The 21,786-nt window shown below is 35.8% G+C and overlaps 1 protein-coding gene across 7 annotated transcripts in view; it reads right to left on the reverse strand.

Moving 5' to 3' along the window:
- Positions 1 to 489: 489 nt before the first annotated feature.
- TNFRSF19 (TNF receptor superfamily member 19) overlaps positions 490 to 21,786 on the reverse strand; it is a 61,754-nt gene continuing 40,457 nt past the window's right edge. For all 7 annotated transcript variants that reach the window (XM_030476974.1, XM_030476968.1, XM_030476969.1 and 4 more), the window contains 5 exons: positions 10,729 to 10,893; positions 9,368 to 9,493; positions 8,469 to 8,571; positions 5,970 to 6,370; positions 490 to 2,925 (listed from right to left, as the gene is read on the reverse strand). In XM_030476974.1, coding sequence (XP_030332834.1) covers positions 5,977 to 6,370; positions 8,469 to 8,571; positions 9,368 to 9,493; positions 10,729 to 10,893 — 788 coding nt within the window. In that variant the 3' untranslated portion in view covers positions 490 to 2,925; positions 5,970 to 5,976. The remainder of the gene's footprint in view (positions 2,926 to 5,969; positions 6,371 to 8,468; positions 8,572 to 9,367; positions 9,494 to 10,728; positions 10,894 to 21,786) is intronic.

Consider the following 21,786-nt stretch of genomic DNA (forward strand, 5'->3'; position numbering starts at 1 on the left):
GTAACCAAGGTTTGAAACCACTCTTGACTGCTGCAGTGCAACTGCAGTTGCTGTCTTGGTAATAATCAGAGGCCATGATTAGGGCATCTTTGTCTGTTTCAAAAATACAGCTACTCTGATTATTTACATATCTGTTTTGTCTGAAAAAGTCTACTGTGTAGAGTATGATTTCTTTTCAGAGACATTATACAGACAGCAATGTGTGGTGCTTTACCAGCTGCTTTTTTTCCTTTCTTGAGAAGCAAAGTTTTGAAAAGATTTTGAAGCACTCTGATTTTAGGGATTGATGCTAACTTACTGCTTCTTCAAGGCCTTCCAGCTTGAAGAGAGATGCAGCTGTTAAACAGCAAGCATGTCAAGACAAAAATGTACCGAATGATACCGTGATTTTAATACAGTTAATCCATTATGGAATTCTAAAAATAATAAAAGAATTGATCACTAACTTTGTATAGAATAATATTATTAATTTTAGATCACCAAACCAAGACTGGTTCACATAACATTTTATTCACAAGTAGAAAAAGTATTACAAAACGATTTATACAAGATTTTAATTTACATTCCTTAAAGGAGTATTTAAACAGCACTGTAAGTTCCTAGACATGGTATGTGGGCAGTCTAAATGCAATGGTACTGTATGTTTTCTACTGGCATGTACAACATTGCTTGCCACAAGCAATATAAAAAAGACCAATTTGGTTAAATTAAAGAAAAAACTATATACACAATATACACATGTATTTAAAAAGCACGCTCTTCATTTTTCCCTCCCAATTTGCTGTCAAGCTATCGGTCACTCAGTTAGAGAAATGAGTGTTTTTCTCTGGAGTTGCCAGACAAAAAAAACTTACATAAAGTTTAAATTCCAATGGGAAAACATACTTACTGTGGCAGATGCTGGCAAAACTTTTGAACATAGCATTTTAAACAACTGTTATTAGTGAAAAGTTAAATCTCCTCATGTTCTAAAAATATCTCGCCATAAACTGAAATGCACATTGGATTTTTTCTATTTACAAAGTATATACAAAGAAGCACACATCTCTTCATGCATATGTACTGAAATATAATATTTTGTAATTTCTTAAATGTATGAAAGTATCCAAAGAACTAATTCAAAACTACTCTTACTAGAATATATATGTTCCAGTATTTAGCTAATTGTACTCCATACTGTACTGTACTGTACTGTAACTACATATTATTCTGTCATTGACCAAATAGTGCTATTAATGACTGAAAAAAAAAAAATCACTTACATAATTTCTTCACTCCCTTTGGTTTGAATTTGGTAACTACACTCATGATTTCTGCACACATGAATATTCTCACTGGTGAAAAGCTGAAGCATTTTACTGCCTCAGCTGCCTACAACTGGCTTCAGCTATTCTTGTGCAGGTTCAACCTTCTACTGCATGCTTCAAAGCAAAAGTGTTTTTCCATTATGGAATATGAATACTGTCTTAACATTTCCATTGCCACACAAACCATGTGTGGAAAGATGAGTAATATTTATTGCAAATTTGCATTTGTTTTGCTGATTGCTTTGCTTTTGTCAAGGCACATTGGGTACTTAAAAGAATAATTGCTAGAGTTCATCACCAACAAGTTGGAGCCTGTTGAATGTAATGAATCAGTAGAGGTTATTGGGCTTACTCACAGAAGCGAGAACTATTTTAGGGATAAAATGGCTGCAGGAAAAATGGTATTATGGGATGGGGTGCAACAAACTGCGTTTTAAAAAATCTTACAGAACAGCAGTGAAAGCAGAGAGCTGATACTTTGCTAGGCATGCACACGACTGAGGATTCAATTCAGAGGGATTTTTTGTAAATATTATGAAGCAGCTTTTGTATTTTGTGTGGCAAAAATGAATCTACACAATACTACAGTGAGAAGGTAGAGTAAGATGAATGAATATGTCTGCTAAATAAACGAATTTGGTCAACATGAAGCTTGACTCTTAAAAATAATGCGTTACTAAAAAATATTGGTAATAGTCTCCTTGTCTGAATACTTTCAGGGCACCTCCTATAGACTATCATTTTGATGTGACAGTTGATTACATTTATTTCAACATCCCAAAATTACATGCTATAACAACAAGTGCTGTATTCCAATACTGAGACTACCAATTAAACGTAACATCCCTATCTATATGGCTGACTTTCATTAAACTAAATCTAATTTAGAGCTAATCTCCTGATATATTTAACAAAACAATACCCCCTCCCACAAATGTAATAGTTGGGTGAAGGGGACTTCAACCATACATATTGTAACATGCAAATTCTTTAGCTCCCCAAACTAGCTTATTGACTATAATGTAATATATAAGAAAAGCTTCAGTTTATCAATAGATGATCCTTGCATAAATAGAAATGTTTGTTTTTTTAAGTCCTTCAACAGCAGGAATCATAGAATCATAGAATAGTTAGAGTTGGAAAGGAAACTGATTTAAAATTAGAACCAGCCAAAAAAAATCCTAACACATGCACAAATCTGCAAGCAGAATAATTGGCAACGTCCTGTCCCACGCCTTCTGACATCCGTAGCCATATTTACGATACCCACCTAAACACACTGAAGTATTTATATTGCTTGCTGTATTTACATATACTTTTAAGCTCACTCCATTAGACTTTTTGAGAATACGAGGGAATAGAAGGTTCTTTTTTAAAACTGATGCAAAAGGTCATAAATCCATTTTCAGGGTTCTCCTAGGATGCTCCTTGAAATTTCACTTTACAGCTGTTGCAGCTCAGATGCAACTGCCCAGAAGGTGTGAAATGATGACCTTTTTTTTTCCTGGCTGGTTTTAAAACTGTGAAGCATTGAAGACTGGACTAAGTTTGGTGAGAATCAGCAGAGGAGCATAAGGGAAGCGTTCATCTTTAGTGTTGAGAGGAACAGCTTGGTTTCCTAAAAGAAAGTGACAGAACAGTGGTTACATAAGCTCATAAAAAACCTCTACGTACTTCTACAGTTGACTAAGCACTAAAAACATTCAGCTATACTTACTGCTTTCTGTAAAAGTTCACCTAAACTTGAAGCTGAAACCTGTAGCAAATTGTTACTTACTTTGCAATGTAATAAAATCAGGAAGTATGGACCTACTCAAGACTGCAATGCATCCACATGTACTACGTTAAAGGGCAAAAAAAACCCCTAAACAAATGGGGCAAACTGAGATGAAATACTTTTCTTGGTGTCATACAGGTGGACAGAGTTCAGCCTGAAAATACATCTCGGGTAAGCCTAGTCCCGGTCCTCAAATACTACTTAAATTTCTCCATTAAAGATGCATACATATTGATGCACCTCAGAGTCCAAACGTGGAGAAATTGTACAAAATGAATCAGTGAAGTCTATTAAAGAAAAAAAATGAAGAAAACCCTAACCCTCCCAAACCGTCTTGCTTATTCAGACTGATATACAAATCTCAGTAGCAATACATGATAGTACAGAACCATCATGCAGGCTTCTCTTCTCCAGGCTGAACAGCTCCAACTTTCTCAGCCTGCCATCATACAGGAGGTGCTCCAGCCCCCTTATGGGGGTCACATCCTTGTGGCCCTCCTCTGGACTTGCTCCAACAGCTCCATGTCCTTCGTGTGTTGAGGACACCAGAACCGCACACAATGCCCCAAGTGGGGTCTGACGAGAGCAGAGTAGAAAGGCAGGATCACCTCCTTTGACCTACTCCTTTTGGTGCAGCCCAGGACATGGTTGGTTTCTGGGCTGTGAGCGCACACTGAAGCTGGTTCATGTTCAGTTTCTCATCGACCAACACCCCCAAGTCTTTCTCCGCAGGGCTGCTCTGAATCTCTTCTCTGTCCAACCTGTAGCTGTGCCTGAGATTGCCCCAACCAGGTGTAGGACATTGCACTTGGTTTGGTTGAACTTCATAAGGTTGTCGTTGGCCCACCTCACAAGCATGTCAAGATCCCTCTGGATGGCATCCCTTCCCTCCAGCGTATCAACCGAACCACACAGCTTGGTGTTGTTGGCAAACTTGCTGAGGGCGCACTCAATCCCACTGTCCATGTCACTGACAAAGGCGTTGAACAGGATTGGTCCCAACACCAATCCCTGAGGGACACCACTCATTACTGGTCTCCAACTGGACACTGAGCCGTTGACCAGAACTCTTTGCGTGCAGCCATCCAGCCAATTCTTTATCCACCAAGTGTTCCATCCATCAAATTGATGGCTCTCCAGTTTAGACATGGCTGTCACGTGGGACAGTGTCAAATGCTTTGCACAGTCCAGGTAAATGACATCAACTGCTTTGCCCCTATCTACCAGTTCTGTAGCCCCATCATTGGAGGTCAACCTCTATTATGCATCAATCAACCTGTGAAGCTGATACATGGCTTAGTGGGAAAAAAACCCCAAGCTTTTGGTTTTTAAATCTTGTTAATACGGAAATATATTCCCTTAAAACATCAAGAGAGCATTTAAGTTCCATTGACAGCTGCTGAAAAACTGGGAACTCACAGCACTGAGATTTACAGTCGTAGCCATGTCATTGTCCCTTCCTATATGTATCTAGAGAATACAGCTACCACCTAATGGTATTTGGCGTATTCCAAAATGAAACTATGACAATTGCTATCTGACACATGGTCAGTTAGTGCCAGACATTGTTAGAGGCAAACCTATCTATTGTAAATAATCTACTGAGAAAGATATCTGTGACTTAGGTAAGGCTGATATTTTCAGTGACAGCAGCAGATTTTCAGGGTGGCATACAAGTTCCACTGAAATCAACAACAAAAATCCTCTTGACTTAGCGGTCTGTTTACCTCCCTTTCCTCCTCTTGAAAATGTCACCTAAAGAATTAAGGCTTGATTTACAAAGAATTAACTAATTATTGCACTTATATGTTTTCAGAACATGCCTTTTTTTTTTTTTTTTGTTAAATACTAATTACTTTCTACTTCTGTAATAACAATATGAAAGTGGCATGCCAAACAAATGGAAAAGGATCAAAGGAAGGCAGTTTTATTTCTGCAGATGACCCAAAATTTTCATAATTACAGATAGCGTAATTTTCTTAATTAAGTTTGGTGGATTATTAATATTAGTGCTTCTGTTCCTGCCTCTGTATATATGCACAGGAGACTATTTCAGCTTTCCAGCCACAGCCTGCATAACCCTTGAATAACAACACCAGTACACATGCCGTGATTTAGGATCCTTTTACAGTTTAGTTTCTTGTTCCAAGTTACTTCCAATAGTAGAAAATGCTATTTTAAAAATACAGAGCACAGCTAATATTAAAAAAGATACAATGATGAAGCAGTGGCAGTCACTGTTATGTGCTAGAAAGGATTGTTTACAACTTGTTTTCATTCTGACCTTGGACCTGCATTTTCTCTGAGCTTTTAGAGATTAAGTTATATTTTATGGACATGCTTCTAGAATGTTTTCTCTGATGACATGGGAATATGAATGGCATGAAAAAGCATTAGAGATTCTCTCTTCTGTTTATGTTACTGCTGTAGTAACTTCACACAGAAGATAAATATTTTTTTATGAACACCTGCATGTCTTTTATGCTTTGTTTACAATGAGCAAAGACAAGTCTTCAGTTCTTCCCTCATAAACAAGGACTAGCCTCACATAATAGTTCAGTCATAAGGCTATTAAGCTGATCTTTTCCCCCTGAATTTCAATGGAAAAACCCCTCAATCTGATAAAAGCTGACTGGTGTACTTCACCCTTGTATTCTGGTTCATATTATCTCATTGATATTGTTTGAGTAATTACACCTTAAAATTCAATCAATGATTTAAAATATGAAACTGTTGGATCTCTTGTAGAGTTTTAATTTATTTCAGCAATAGCTAGGTGTAACCTGTGGAGAAACACAACCCTACAACATTTTACCATTCTATTTTTATCTAGCACTACATGTCTTAAGTACTCATTCTCACTCCTTTGTAGTTATGGATTTTACCTCTTTATCAGTCTGTAGAGTCATTTTCTGTTCCATTATACTTTGTCTTTGGCTGGTTTTCAGCAGCCTCTGCATACTGAAGTGATGAAACTTCTATGCATGTTCTATGTTTGGAGATTTCAAAGGACTTTGCAGCATTTCCATCAAGAGTCTTAGCTGAAATAAGTACTTCACTTAGTTCCTGGTCATTATCCAACTCAGCAGTGGCTGCATTTTCAGTCTCAGTACTGCAGGATTTTGCGGATCCTCCAGCCAGTTCTGAATATGATTCACAGAAAGAAATGCTGTCACAACAAGCTGAGTTTTGCATAAGAGGCCAAGCATCTGGAATGTCTCCGCAGGTAGAGTGTGAAAGTGATCCAAGGAAGGTAGGAATCATTTCTCCAACAGAATCAGAAGCCCTGCAAAAGGATATAAGACACATGGTTTCAAAACCATTCCAGAAAATATTATCAGTATTGTAATTATTGTCATTAGTAAACACAGGTATTTCAAGAAAAGTTTATCAGGGTCATATGATGTTAATGCTCTCGAGGCATCCTGTACAAACAAGTTCTTTTGAAAAAATACAGTTTGTTCCTTGTCTGTAAATGAAGAAAGCTCTAGAGAACACTACTTAAGGTAAAAAGGATGCCTAGAGTCCTTCATGCTGTGAATTTAGGGTTCTAGAACACATGAACTATAGTTGGGGTTGTTAGAACAGAAATAAGATAAAAAATACTATAGCAGTGTTCAGATACAAAGGCTGTTGCAAAAAGGAATTTAATTGTTCTCAATGCATGGCGGGTGTTAAGACAAGATATAACAGGCTTAAATTGCAGCAAGAAAGATGTTTGGGAAGACTAAACAAATATCTAATGGAGTAAAAGAAGTAAAGGGGGTTCAGACAGGGAGAAGGCAATGGACAACAAGAACTTGAAACTCCTTCTGTCTGTGTGATTTCACACTGAACATGCCTTCACTTTAGACTTTTCAGTTTGTTCTGTCTAGCCTTCAAAATGTAAAAAGTTTTTCTCCTACTCTCTTTCATGTGGAAAGGACATAACATTAAAGAAGGGCAAGGATTTTTAATTCTCATAAGGGTTATTTTTAGTTTACTTGGAAGAAAGTGGAAGTAGAAACTCAGTATTACCTATCTCAAGTATATTTGAAGTGCACAATGATACTGACATGCCTGAGTGCACTATACATGCCTATCTCTGTCGAAAGCCCATTAGTCTTTTTTACTGTAGTATACTAAAATAAGTATTAACAAAACCAAAGCAATATACTAATATGTTTTACCTCCAAAAGCTGCCTACAGATTTATAAAACTGTAAAGACTGCATGAAGTCTGATATACAGTAATAATTTGTGACATAACTTATCCCACATTAACAATGCCTATAACTAAGTAGCCTTACTCATTTCCAAAACAGAATGCTTTAATAGCTTTGATATATGCACAAAGCATTTTCATAGATGAGGCCAAAAGTCAGGACATCACACCACAATTGAAGGAAATACATTATTCTGGCAAAGGAAATTGGAACAAACTCCGTTTCTACTGGGAGGAACCATGGGATCTTTGATGTCCACATACCATGGATATAACATTTATTTTTAAAGCCTTAACCAAAAGATCCCTCACAAAGTACACAACTCTCAATTTGTCAGCCTCAGTGGTATAAAAGGATGACTCAAGCTTACCAGTATTTAAACAAGTTTTTATAGAAAATTTAAGTATTTTGTATCTTGTACTTAGGTCACCGAGCCACCTCGCATAAACAATACCTATGAAGAAGCTGCCTCTACATTTTTAGTTACATTTGGCCATAAGAACAAAACAGCTGCAGACCAGTTCAAACCTTATATGGAAAACTATTCTAGCTAAAAGAAATAAATACATCCTGTGTTAAAATCTGTAACCAGGAAACTCTGGATGACACCATAAATTTTATATATTTAGCTCATGGCACTGCTGTAGAAATAACTACTCTACTACTGTATTTATATTCAGCTGATCAGGAGAAAATAAATGTTAAGTTTGGTAGAAATTCAGAAATACTAGATATTTCAAATCTCACAGTCAGTAGGAGTTCCTATTTATACAGATAAAAAGAAAGAAGAATATTTTATAAAAAGAAAATCTTCATGACACTTCTAAACTGCACCTTCATCCCCTCAGATTCACAAGTTTATGCAGCACCTTGCCAGCCTATAGCAGAAGGGGAAGTCACCAAAACCTCTAAGGTACCACACAGCAATAGGAAGACTGTCTGCTTGTGAGAGATGTCACTTCTTCGTCAGAGAAGCTGGTACATTAAGTCAGCATTTATAAAGTAAAATACTTAAAATAGATTTTTAACCATAAGCTTGTTTTTGCACAGAATGGGAGGAGATGGCTACCGTTCATCAAAATCCCGCATTCCACTCCAAACAGCCACTGTATCTGTATAAATGTTAATGACTGCATAAGAAATATTTAACGCTTAATAGACATTTATAAAACTAAGTTACCTTTCATTAAGCGTAGTCTGTGAGTGGAAAGCACAACTCTGACTGCTGTGTTCCATGCTACAGTTTTCATCACAGCACAGTGATGGAATCAAGTGAACTGGTCCTAAGGAATGAAAATCATTTAGCAATGTTGAAAGTGTTACAGCTCTGTATACTCCTAGTCTCTGTCCTCTCTCAAACTTCATTGTTAGTTTACCAGTTACATTAGAATATAGGGGTTGAGGAATGAGACTTCTTATTGCAAAAAATGAGTTCTTTAATTTATTGCTTTAAAATCACATTACTTATAAAAGTCAAGCCCTTCCTCCAGCAGTAACATAGATGCCTGTCATGAGTATCTTTTTAAATTAATTTGTATTTCAATTGGATACATATGAGAGGAACTACCACATCTCTGAGTTCATGTATTAAAATTTATTTATGTGTTAAATTATGTGGTTAATGTCATAAATGCATCTTTTCTGGTACAACCTCATAAAATCTCTATGATTTGAATTGTTCAGGTTGTTAATGTCCTTCAGCATTCATATCATTTTCTTATATACTGTCTGGTAAATCCTTGAGACTAATTTAAGCCTCAAAGCCAGATGCAGTCCTATTTTTATCAGAAAGAAATGAGATAGAGAGACATGTAAAGCTTGGGGTGGTTTTCTTTTGGTTTTTTGGTTGGTTTTTTTTTTTTAAGTGAAGGGTCATTGGAATGAAAACAGGAAAAAAAATCATAACTAAATAGCTACTTAGAAATTCTATCTGCTTATTGAGAAATTAGCTTAGGACAAAGGGTGGTTTGACTATATTAGCTCTGTAGTTGAAGTTCAGTGTCACAGCTCTGGTGTTAGATATATGTTAGATAAATGCTCATCATGCTATTAAGTCACCTTTTAGTAGACATAACATACCACATGTCTGTGATGTGCTTCTCTGGCACTGGCAACATGTTCTGTGGTCATACTCATTTAGCCGTGGTCTATCAAAACATGACAATTCAGAGCCATTGTAGTGAACGTCTTGTGATCTCAGAGACCCTTTGGACAAAATGAATAAAAACATATATTAGTAAATGATACCCCTTTCCCTGTTCAGAGCCTCCTATCTTCATAGAATGCCTAAATGTCACACTAAGCAGTATTTCTATACATCTTCTAACTGAAAGATTGATCATGCGGTTTCATATAATGCAAACCACGGCTTTTACAACAAACCCTAGAACAGCTCGTTCAACTACAGACATTTCTAGGAAGACATCTGCTCTGATTTTGATGATTTAAGAGTATATCTATCTGTTACATTTTCTCAGTGTTTAACAATTCGCAGTGATTCCCATCTGAAATTTTCCACATTCAGCTTTCAGCCACTGGGATTTTGTTTATGTTCTCTTAAAGAGCTTTATATTAACAGCAGACTTCCTTTAATCTGCATAATTGTAGACCAAGGCAAACGAGTTACTAAACTTCAATAACTGAAGTTTGAATTCACTATGCCTGAATGTCTCAAAACTTACATTGTAAAACCTCTTCTAAGTTAGGAACAAGTCTTACAATGCCTCTCTTAATCTCTTTTTATTGTGCTGTAAACAGTGATATAAATCTTGTTTGATATCCATAGTTCATTAGATACTATAAACATTTTAATAGAAGATTTAAAAAATGATAAATGGGAACTAGAGTGCTTTTGACTTTTCTCTTTCTTATTTTAAATTAACGGGCAGAAAAATGTTCATTATAAACAAAGTGAATTACATTGGTGGATTTATTTTTTTTTAATTTACAAATCTAACTGGCTTAGGCATTTAATTCATCTTGAATATGCCCATAAAAGCAAATTCGTTAATGACAAATCTGCTATCTAGACCAGCCACATTCATTATCTTGATGAGCTAATCTGTGTTTCACAATAGCATATGATGCACAGATTCTCCAAGCTGCTATTTCCACATTGGCATTGCAACTCTATAATGATGTACCAGCTTGGATCCCAAATGGTCCAAGTATATCTATCTGTGCAGCATCTAACAGAGTGTGGCACAGAATTAATGCAATTGGACTATTTCTGGACATCTGCACAGCATTTTCTCAGCAGAAGCTGGAAGATCTACACTGAATTGGCAAACTTGTATGGAGTCTTGGGCTTTTGGCAGCTTGTTCATCTCAGTGTCAACCTTGCTTGAATGCTGTAGACATTTATTCACCTACAGAGAGCTGCCCAACTAATACCACTATATACAAATATTACAAAGAAACAGTAATAACTGGAAACTCACAGCTTGGTTTCTTCTCCATAAACTGCCTCTTACAATAGATAACACAAAGAATAAGGAGAGCTAAGAGCACAGTTGCAAGGGCACTGCATATAACAGCTGCTAGTGCAGTGTCTCGAGGACTGGAAGCAGTTGACGGGATCTTCACAAGATTTACTTTGGTGGTACCTGAAACATAATTAAAGAATATTTAAGGTGAACTGTAAACATTTCAGGAATACAGTTAAATAGTTATTTACTATAAATAGTTACAGTAAATGAAAGTCTGGAAAATAGAAGAGGGTTTTATCACAAAAAAGAAGGATGTTCCATGTGGTAATGTATAAACATTAGTTGCACATATAAATAGACGTAAATACCAGCAACTAAAAATGTATTTCAAAAAATATACTGCAAAATGAATTATGATGAGTGCAGACACACACAAACACATTTTGACTGTCCATGAGAATGGAATCAGATCTTCACCATGAAAACCAAGACCTCGATTTTTAATGATGTCAGATGATTTTAATATGGAGAACATTTCTTAGTGTATATCCGAGAAAGCTGCCCACTAGAGGGAGTCAAAAATACATGAACTTCCCTTAAAAAGGGAAACTTTCTGAGAACTGAGAAACCCCCCCCAGAAGTCCAAATGCTGCCAAAGATATTATTTCACTTGGTTGTGTATGTCATGTCACCATAGTAATTTCTAAGACCAAATTCAGGATTTCAAGTGTATTATCTTTTTTTCTTCAGTGATAGTTTTTTAATACAGATAATACCTCTAGTAAAAATTCAAAACTGACTTTATATTCCTAAAAGTAAAGACTTAAGCAGTTTTTCTAGCTTTGACAAACATTATGTGGAAAATTGAAAAATCTTTTTAAAGTATCAAAGTTAAACCACAGCTATTTAAACTATCTTAAATTATAGATGGTCTTTTAAAACAAGTTCTTTTTTAACAACGTGTGAATTTTGATAGCTCATCTATTTCCACCTACTTTGAAGTCCAAATCAATTCAATGTTTTATGAGAAAAAAGAACAAAAAATGGAGTATTTCTGTGACAGCAAATTTTTAAACAACCACAAACCATATTTTATTAACTTATAAAAATAAGATAAATTGCCTATTTATGCCAGAAAATCTTTGGTTAAAACCTGAAGACTATAATTTCTTAAAAAATGGTCCGTGTAGTCAGAAATTTAAATTAGGAGATGAATGTCTGACAGAGTATATTAAAATCACTAATTAAATTGTACATACATATAATTGTTTGATATCTTAACTGCAGTATAATAACAGCAGGAGAGAACTTTCTAGCTTAGTGCAATCAATGGAATTTTATTACTCAGGAATAATTTTGTGAAATAATTGTGGTATTTCCTCTACACACATCAAACGTGGGCAACAAAGAGTTTACAATATCACATTGCTTTGTTATAATGGCCAGATTGCCAAAAAGCTAGATATTTTGAAAATAAACTTCATTCCGTCCAATTCTGAGTCTTCAAACCTCCTAGTACCAAAGAAAATATTAACTTCTAGGAAATAAAAAATACAAAATTTTTAAAAAAGACGCCCGACATATTAAAGAAAAACAGTTCCTGTGGATTATAGTATCATGTAGTTGCTGGTAAGTGGGGGAATACAAAATAATGGAGAGGTCAGATCATGGCTGTTATTCAGAAGAAAGAATATTTAGCTGTTAATTTCCCAATTTCAATGTGAAAAGAAACAAGTGTTACTGCATTTACACCTGCTCAAATATTTCTATTTACCTTTAATTTATACTATTATTTTCCAGTGTCACATCAAAATTATGAAGAACAAATTATAGCAGATCTTTTTTATGCCCTTTTAACTTGCCAAATTGGACAGAGTCCAACAAAAAGTCCACAAAAGTGATTGAAGATCTAGAGCCTCTCTCCTATGAAATAAGCCTGAGAGAGCTGGGGCTGCTCAGTGTAGGGTAAAGAAGGCTCAGGAGAGCATTCAATGTATATAAATCCTTGAAGGGAGGATGCAAAGAGGACAGAGCCAGGCTCTTTTTAGTGGACCAATGGGGCACAAACTGAAACACAGATGTTCCTCTGAACATCAGGAAACACTTTTTAAATTGTGAAGTTAACCAAGCACTGGTACAGATTGACCAGAGTGGTTGTGAGTCTTCCTCTTTGGAGATGCTTGGAAGCCACCTGGACACGGTCCTGAGCAACCAGCTCTATGTGAACCTGCTTGAGCAGAGGGGGTGAACTAGATGATCTCCATAGGCCATTTCTTACCTCAACCGTTCAGCAAGTCTGAGTTATTAAAATAGAGCAGATCTCAAAACTCAATAAAGAGGCTGAATTCTGTATGAACTACACATACATTTTGAAACTGTGTCCTTGTACTGAAACGTTACCATTTTCATTATCATGGCAGATAGTCCATTATTTGTGTTCCAGATAACAGACTAAAATTTCAGTTCAGGATCTCAGGTACTTTTCCTCTTAAATAATTTTTACCTGTCCTTCCCTTTATGTTGTTCTATAATTCCTATTACGCACAGAGCTAAGTTCTATGATCTCTTTTCCAGATCTTCATTGTTATTTAAAAGAAAAAGCAATCATAATCTTTTTGTCACAACTTGAATGCTTTTCGCAGGAGCATCACAATCTTCCACAGAGAAAACTTTTCACTTAGTTCTAGGATTCTTGCAGCTGTAGTTTTAAGTTCATAGTTTTAACAGACTGCAGAAATTTCTGCATGGTATGCAAAGTTTCAGGACATAAATCTCTGAGAAGCAGCAAAACTATACCAAAAAAAGCTGTCTATAGAGCAATGCATGGTGGCTTTGGCATGAAAATCAAGGACTGTGCTTTGATATCAGGTTTTCAATTTTAGTCATCTGCCTGATCTGGTCTTTAGAAGGTTAAAGACAGCCTGGACAAGTACTTACAAACAAGACAATAAAAAACTGATCAGAACATCTTCAAATATTTTTCATATCAATAGACCTACTTTTATCAATGTACCTACCTAAAAGCACTAAACAGTTCTTAGTAATTAGGCCTTCATAATTAGGAGAAAAAAGAATTGTAAACTTTGAAAGCAAAAATAGAACAATAGTTCTGGAGGTGAAGCTGTTATATTTTTGTTATTCATTTGCTCACGAAATATGTCTATTTACAAGTATAATTACATATTCTGGGAAATTATAAGTGATATATATTTCTTTAGTGCCCATCAGCAACAGCCGAACTAGAAATACAGGATTTTATTTTAAGCAGGGATGGCAAAAGTTTAAATTTATTTTAGCCATTTGGTTTAGTATTTCTTTTATTTGGTTGACTTTCCTTGAGAAAGCAATTATCTATTCCTGAGAATGCCTACCACTCATCTTCACCTTCAAAGAACTTTTTGGAACAGCTACTGTGAGCAGTCCATTGTAGTGTAGCTCTAATTATAATGATAGTGATCTTCCCTCCAGAGACCAACATTTCAGAAGTGGATTGCTATTGTAGAAGTAAGTGGCCCGTTGGGCATTGCTGAACTCTGCTTTCAGTGTCATTCAGATATGTATGCATTTTCATAAACTCTTTCTTTTCAGGCTGATAGACTTTAATGGCCTCATTTTAGAAAACCAAGGAGGTACATTTTAAACTCACACATTTATTAAATGATTACATGATTAAATTTAAATATGTATCTAAGCACTCTGTGAATTGGACGTGATACATTCATGAAGGAGTGAGGTGGTGCACACTGGTTTATGATTCTGGAAAGTGTGTGCATATTATGCATCACAGAAAATATATGTTATTTAAGAAATAGATTTCCTTTTCTATGTCTAAGTTCCAACACATTCTGGAAATGTGCTAGCTAGCACTAAAGAAGAATTACCAAGCTATATCTCCTGCATAATTTTGAGCAGTAAGCCTAAATACACTTTCTTAATTAACCAAACTACATTGTAATGTCAGTACATGCAAAGGTGTGGTTCTTAAAAGGAAGTAAATTTTCTGTTAATCCAAGATGGTTAAATAGCAGTAACTCAGCTAACATGGAACATATGAATCCCAGCTGTATCACTGTAACTTCTGCCAATAAACAGAATAGTTGAATTTTCAGCCCATTATACCAAACAACTAGAGACAGGATAAAATGGAAAAAGACTTCCTTTATCGCTTATTTCATGTTTATTTGTTCAGATTTTTTTTTTTTTTTCAGAACTGTGATTAGTTACAGTCACTACTGGAATCAGCATGCCTAAAAGAAATCTTTCTGTGGCAGATTAACCATGTGAAAACAGAACTTGTAACATTTTAAAGTGCCTTCCATGTATTTAATAAATAATAAAATAATAATATAATAATTACCAAAGTTGAGGAGGATAAAACGTGGAATATCGTGTTTGGGTTTTCTTTCTTACCGTGTCAAGTCAATGCTAACCTAAAGTGGGTTTATTCAATAAACCAAAGCTAACCAAAACTGCACTTAGATAGATAACATGGTAACATTCGACAGAGTGCCACCTTTTGCAATCATGATTAAAAAAAAAGATACAAAAATAAATTAAAATGCTGTTAATTCCTGGAATATGGGTTTTTCTGGTGAAGAGAGGGGGAAGGAGCATTTGTTTATTGTAAAGAGTCCTTGCCCATTATCTTTACATTGATTGACCCAAGACAGTGGTATCAACCTTAATTTGACAAGAATTAAGGGCTTAGACATACCTTCAAGTTACAATAACTTAACAAGTTACTGCCTGTCAGCTGAATTGCAGTGGCTATCTGTATGTGAGCTCTTGAAAATGCAGGGCAATGTGACTTATCTTGAAACTGCTTCATATTGAAAGAAGTTTAAAAGATGTTTACGTTCACTTAAAAGTAAAAAGACAGCACCTCTACCTAGTCCCCAGTAAGCAAAATAATGTATTATGTTTAAAAATGATGTGTGTATACAATTCAGAAAGTCAGCAGATTGCCTCCCTTCTCTTGATCTTTCAAGTAAGGGGTAAGAAAATTTATTAAACATTACTGTTGGAGACTGTGGTAAACACTGGAGAAAGAGAGTCTCCCAACATCTGTAACAGGACAGCCATTTGCGTGCATGGCCTACACCCAAAAGTTCATCATGTCAAACCACATTTTTCAAATGTGCTCCAAGTGCTGACTTTAAAGCCTTTAGTTTCCAAGTTAGTGCCCTACAACTTTTTTGTTTCATTTTACTGGTTTTGTTATTTTTTTAATAAATAAAGCTCTAGGGAAGAAAATGACTATTCAAGTATTTATCCATTGTTTGGAAATGCTGAGAAATGTGCTTATAAATTAAAATCTTTGGAATTTGATTTCTTCATTTCCAAGACCATTTCTCTTGCACTGCATATTTTCACAAACTCCCACTGCTGACTGCCTTTTATGCTTAAAATGTTAGAACAATTACACTCTGTATGTGAATTTAAAATATATATGAACTCCACAGTACTGGATACACACCACTATGTAAGTCATAGTCAACCTCTGCAACATGGTTTTTTTTTTCAGTAATTAAAAGATGTAAATTCTTGGTACTACCATGGTCATCTAAATTGAACTGATATATGGGCACAAAAGTAACATTGTTTTATACATAAAACTTTTACCTTTGAGAGCTGTCTAGACATTTAAAAATACTACTACATGAGAATAAAGCCTCAGCTCACTGGTACCCTCAAATAACCTGCAGAAAATCAGAGTAAGCAAAAAATCAGAGGAAGTGGGATAAGATCTGTGTCACTGCTGAACTACATATTCCCCCCAGCTCCCAACATAACATAACTGGTTACTAATGTGAATAAGACAGCATGTCTCTCCTCCATAAATCAGAAATACTCAGCATGGTCTGGTGGCACAAACTATATACTGCTGTGAATATGACTTCAGTGGTGCCAGCAATTACTTTGCTGACTTCTGCTTTTAGCAGTTTTCTTTACACTCCTGGCAGCTGAGGGTGTCTAATATCTGGTTTGCAGAAAATGTAATGTCTTTCTCAGGTTTTTTCATGTATCAAATTAGTATCACAAAATTTGTGCCAGAACACGTGAGATTGCTAGATACAGCAGAACACCTACTTCCTCCTTCACTTCTAACTCATACTTTTAACTGAACTATTTTCCAAACATGTTTTGTGAAAAAGAACATAGAATTTTAGGATAGTCTCTTCTTCAAATCCAACTATAGAAAGTATCCGTCGCACTCAGGCTATGAAAGTTGCTTTGTCATTTCAACAGAAGGTGAAAACAGAAAGTATCTGTTCTGTATTCTGTATGTTCACTCCTACTTTATCTTTGCAGAATAAAACCAACTTGGTGCAGTATTTGAGTCAATTAAGACTGTTCATGACAGTTATTGCTTGCATACACACAGTATCACTCCCAATTACAAAACGCTTATACAAGGCATTGCCCATATAAGCAGAGGAGTTTGTGTTGCGATTTTCAAGTGCATAACTGCTGCCATTACCTGTTTTCTAAAAGAGGAGAAGAAGACCATATACCCTTTAGAATCTAATTGTATATTCATTAATTAAACGACAATGGCATGTATGTAAACATAAGAATAAGCATGCCTAAAGGTTGTTTTTTAGCCAACAGAGTAACCCATTTTCACCAATCAAAAGTGTAGTTGCACATTGTGAAACCCATGCATAGTGGGTACAGATCTGCTCTAAAAGGTTCAAACTAGGTCCTATAGTTGCTGTGTGATGAGCTTGTAGATTGGTGCGCAGATTGGTTTTGGGTATGGATTGAAACATGACAGCATGGAAGGCTCCATCCTGTAACTGTGACTGAGAGTGGCAGAGCAGCTGTGACATGTTATGCCTTCACCTGAGCAGGAAACAAACATGCAGGTTCACATTGCTGGCACGCAAATGCACTTGCCACATACACCCACAGTCACTGAAATCAATACATTACCATGTATACATTTGTATAAATCACCAATCACCAAACAACTAACAGTAACAGTTTACCAACAGTAAAGTAGGAAGTGAATTGTAAATCAGTCATAAAAGATTTGTCTCCCTCTGATTCAATGAGAAGTAATTTCTAACACTTCACTTTCTACCCCAGCTATTTCCTTGTGTCCTGGTTCAGCTGTGGTAAAACCCAGGGAGTAGAGCAAAAGCTTGCATGACAACTACAAGCCTGTATCCTATATTTGTTAATACAAACTTTGATAAACATCACTAACAGTCTGCTGTACATTTTCAAGAGCGATGATTTTCTCTTGTTTTAAAAACTTTTTGTCAAGATAATAACAGTACTCAGCTACCTCACTTCTGTCTGCAAACTGGATACTTGTTTTCTCATCAGAATCACAGGGTATCTTGTCCTAATTTTCAGTTACAAAGTTTTTATAACTTTAGGCAATAGAGGTTGTATATTCAAATAAAAATATATGAGTGATGCATTACAAAACCTACCATATTTGAATAACAAATTATGTGCAGGGTCATTTGGTTATCTTGCTTAAAAAGGAAGTTTTTGAATTGGCCCAAGCAACCTATCTAGTCCAGAAAACTACAAGTTACAGCAGCCATAAAAATTCTGATAAAATTTTAGCACCTCTCCCTTGTTGCTTTCTGGTCTACAACTAAAATACAAAATAACTGGGTAAGGAAATGAAATCCTGATGGTTAGGAGACATCTCTGCTCTTCAAAATCTCTGTCACGTACTTGCATTTTTTATTACTGAATATGAAAAATAAAAAAGCTAAGGAATTTCTTCCAGCTATAGAAATCCCGTGCAGAAAGAGCCCACTTCTAAGATGTGACTAATAAAAAAATCAGTAGTAAAAAGATCTGGGAATACATGTGTGTGTGCACATGCATTCTGATGCTGTCAGGATTTCTTATACTAAATTTCAAAAATATTTTTTCTGAATTGAGCAAATATGAGAAATGAAATTAAAAAGTCCCACAACTTTCAGATAAGTTTTTGAGTCTGAAAAATCAATGGACATATAAATTGATGCCACTATATTTTAGTATCCATTTTGAAGAGTGACAAAGGATTTGGTCATTTGGCACAGGTCTTAAGTACGTAAAAGTTAAGCCCTAAAAATCTGTAATTGTAAATCCAGGGTCTCTATCTGGGAAACTAGAGGCCCATATTAGATTACATACTTCCTATATAGTGTGAAGAAAAAGCTAAACATAGACTAGAATCTGAAATATCTGCCACACTAAGTAACATGGTGCCTAAACTTACCATCATCACCCTGGCGAGATGTAGAAATCTGGAAAATTATACTAAACTTGTTCTTCCCATAAATTACTCATGAGTGGCAGAGAGGAGCTTCCATCTTCTCTTGAAACTCTCTTGAGAACAAAAATCTATGATCTTGTTTTAAAATTGAGAGGGGAGAAATCATGAGCATGGCTTGTAATGCCTTTCAGATGCAACTCTTGAAAGAGGAAGTAATGATGGGGTTTCTGTCTTTTGCTGAAGAGGCCAAGAAGCATGAGATAGAGGTTCAAGTGCCTCCTTTGCCACCTCCATGGAGATTGTTTTAGCCACTAGGCTGCCAGATGAACTTGGTAAATCTTATTTCTCCTCTCCAGTTAAATTTGTCCCAGGGCAAAGCTTCAGCAGAAGTATTAAGGACCCCTTTTTGCATAGTCAACAGTCACATGAAACGCAGAATGCAACAAAATTAAATAAATCATACTAAGGCTTGCCCACCACTTTTTTCCTGTTTACGATTATGTTAAAATATCACTAGTGTCGGTGAAATTCTCCAGGCAAAGCCACTACTTCTGAATGCGGAGTGGTAGTTGGGTTTTTTGGCGGGGTTGGGTGGGGTTTTTTTGGGTTTTGGTTTGATTTTGTTTTGGTTTTTTTTTGGGGGGGGTGAACAGTGGGTGGCAAGGGTAGGGATTTTTTTTGGGGGGGGTGTTATTTTGGGTTTTTTTAAACATAACTGTTAGCTTTTCCTCATATTATGCGGAAAATATATCTATACTGTAGAAAACACAGTGAGTTTATGTAATTAAGACTATTTCATAATATCTACATACAACTGGGCTGAATTACCATTCTGAATTGAGGTGGAAGTTGTGAGTTGCATAACCAACCCTGCCAGTATTTTCTAACTTTTCAATGTTCGACTTTGCAACCTCAGCATCTTTTAAAAATGTTTTTTGGGGGTAAGTAATCTCAAATACATGGGATTAAATACAAATTTTCATAATTTTTTAACATATAGCCTTAACACCTTTAGAAGCTGGACATTTACCACCAGCTTACTGTAATACCGCAAATATCAAAGTAAATGTTATGATTTACTGCAAAGAAAACTATCTACTGTGCAATAGTGAGCATACACATGCAAACTATAGTACAGATGAAAAGGCTGTAGCTTTGAAGTCAGAAATAATGATAGCTTATAAAATGCAGGTTTTAATTCCCCACTTAAAGCTTTGGGGATAAAGTGAAGTCATACAGAACAAAAGGCTGCTGCATACAAGATCTTTGCTTTGTTATATCACTTAATCTGAAACATAAAGTCTCCCGTCTTTAAGAGAAGTCACCAGGAATTAGTCATAGAATACTGAAGACACTCTGAAAGGTTATCATTGAGAAGACAAGCTCTATTGGTGAGATTCTGACCAAAGCAAACATCTGCTTCTAAGGGAGTCACCTGAACTTTCTCTACCACAGTGAGGAGAGAAAGAATCTTTTAGGGTACAATTAATCTGATTTGTTCTAAACACCTCCCTTGATCATTCCACTCTACTAAATACAGAGTGAGCCCTAAAGTCACCAGCTTATAGATGTAGGTATTATAGAGAGTCACAATCAAGGAAGAATCCTACTCTGGGTTTGTCAAGTAAGGGTGCAGGGGACTGGACACTTTTGACTATTTAGACTTTAATTTCTCTGTTTCAGTTCATTAACTGTGTAACAGTTAACACAATAAATTTTACATCACTTCAGTTGTAAAGATAAAAGTCACTAAAAACTGCAAAACTCCTAACAACTGCTTTACAGTGACAGAACCACTGAAAAGCTCAGTGGTAAGTAGTAATTCACATTCTGCATGGAATATAAAATAGCATGTAGCAAATAAGGCCAGACAGAATTATAGGTTTTGCCTATCCCATCCTGTAAATGAAAAACGGCTCAGCGGGAAATAACGTATGCAACAATGTAAATAAAACTTGCATCAGAGTGACTGCATGTGAAGGAATCTAATTATGGCTTCAGGCCTCAATTCTGGCACATTTGAACTACGGCAAGATTTCTTAGAATGGGGACTTCTATCTGTAAGAAATATTTCATCGAATAATAAGAAAAGCATTTTTAATTTATGTTTTTATTCATTTAGTAGGAGTGTAAAAAAAAAATAAAAATCTACACTCTGATTTTCCTCCTTAAAGTTAATTAAAAAAAAAAGAAAAAAAAGAATAAAAAGAGGAAGATCAGGTTTTAGGAAGACAGACAATCATTCAATGTTGAATTTGCAGTTTTCATCTAACCTGATACTGGCATCTAGGTGAAACTCTAACTTCAGAAGTCTGAAGGTCTAATGACAAAGTCAGAGCTACTCACCTTAGGCTCTCTTTCTAAAACAGAACCAGAAATAGATATCTCCAGAGAAGTGATTAAACCAAAAAGGCTTGAAAGACTGATTAGTGTTAGTCATTTGAAGCTCACTTTATCTGGCTTGCCTAAACTTTTGAGGTTCCTAATTCTCTCCACCGATTATCAGTGGGTGTTTGGGCTGACAACTTCAGTGTTAAGCATTAACTTTTATATGCCTAAATTAGGGTGCATTAATTCCATCCTAGATTTCCACATGCAGATATGGTAACTGTGAATTGCATTCAGTAGTACGCACATACAATTATACCACTGCACTTAACTGAAACTTCATTAAAATTGGTGGGTACAACTCTTTATTTAAGAAAGCTGTTACAAAGAGATAATCTTTTTAAGAAACAGTCACAGCCTCAAAGGCAGATGTCACTGCCCAAAATAACATGTAAGATCCCTCTCTGGCCTTTCTAAAAGAGGAGGTCAGTAGTGTACTGCTTTAGCACAAG

Source organism: Strigops habroptila, chromosome 2 (assembly GCF_004027225.2).
Source record: "Strigops habroptila isolate Jane chromosome 2, bStrHab1.2.pri, whole genome shotgun sequence".
Classification (NCBI taxonomy): Eukaryota; Metazoa; Chordata; class Aves; order Psittaciformes; family Psittacidae; genus Strigops; species Strigops habroptila.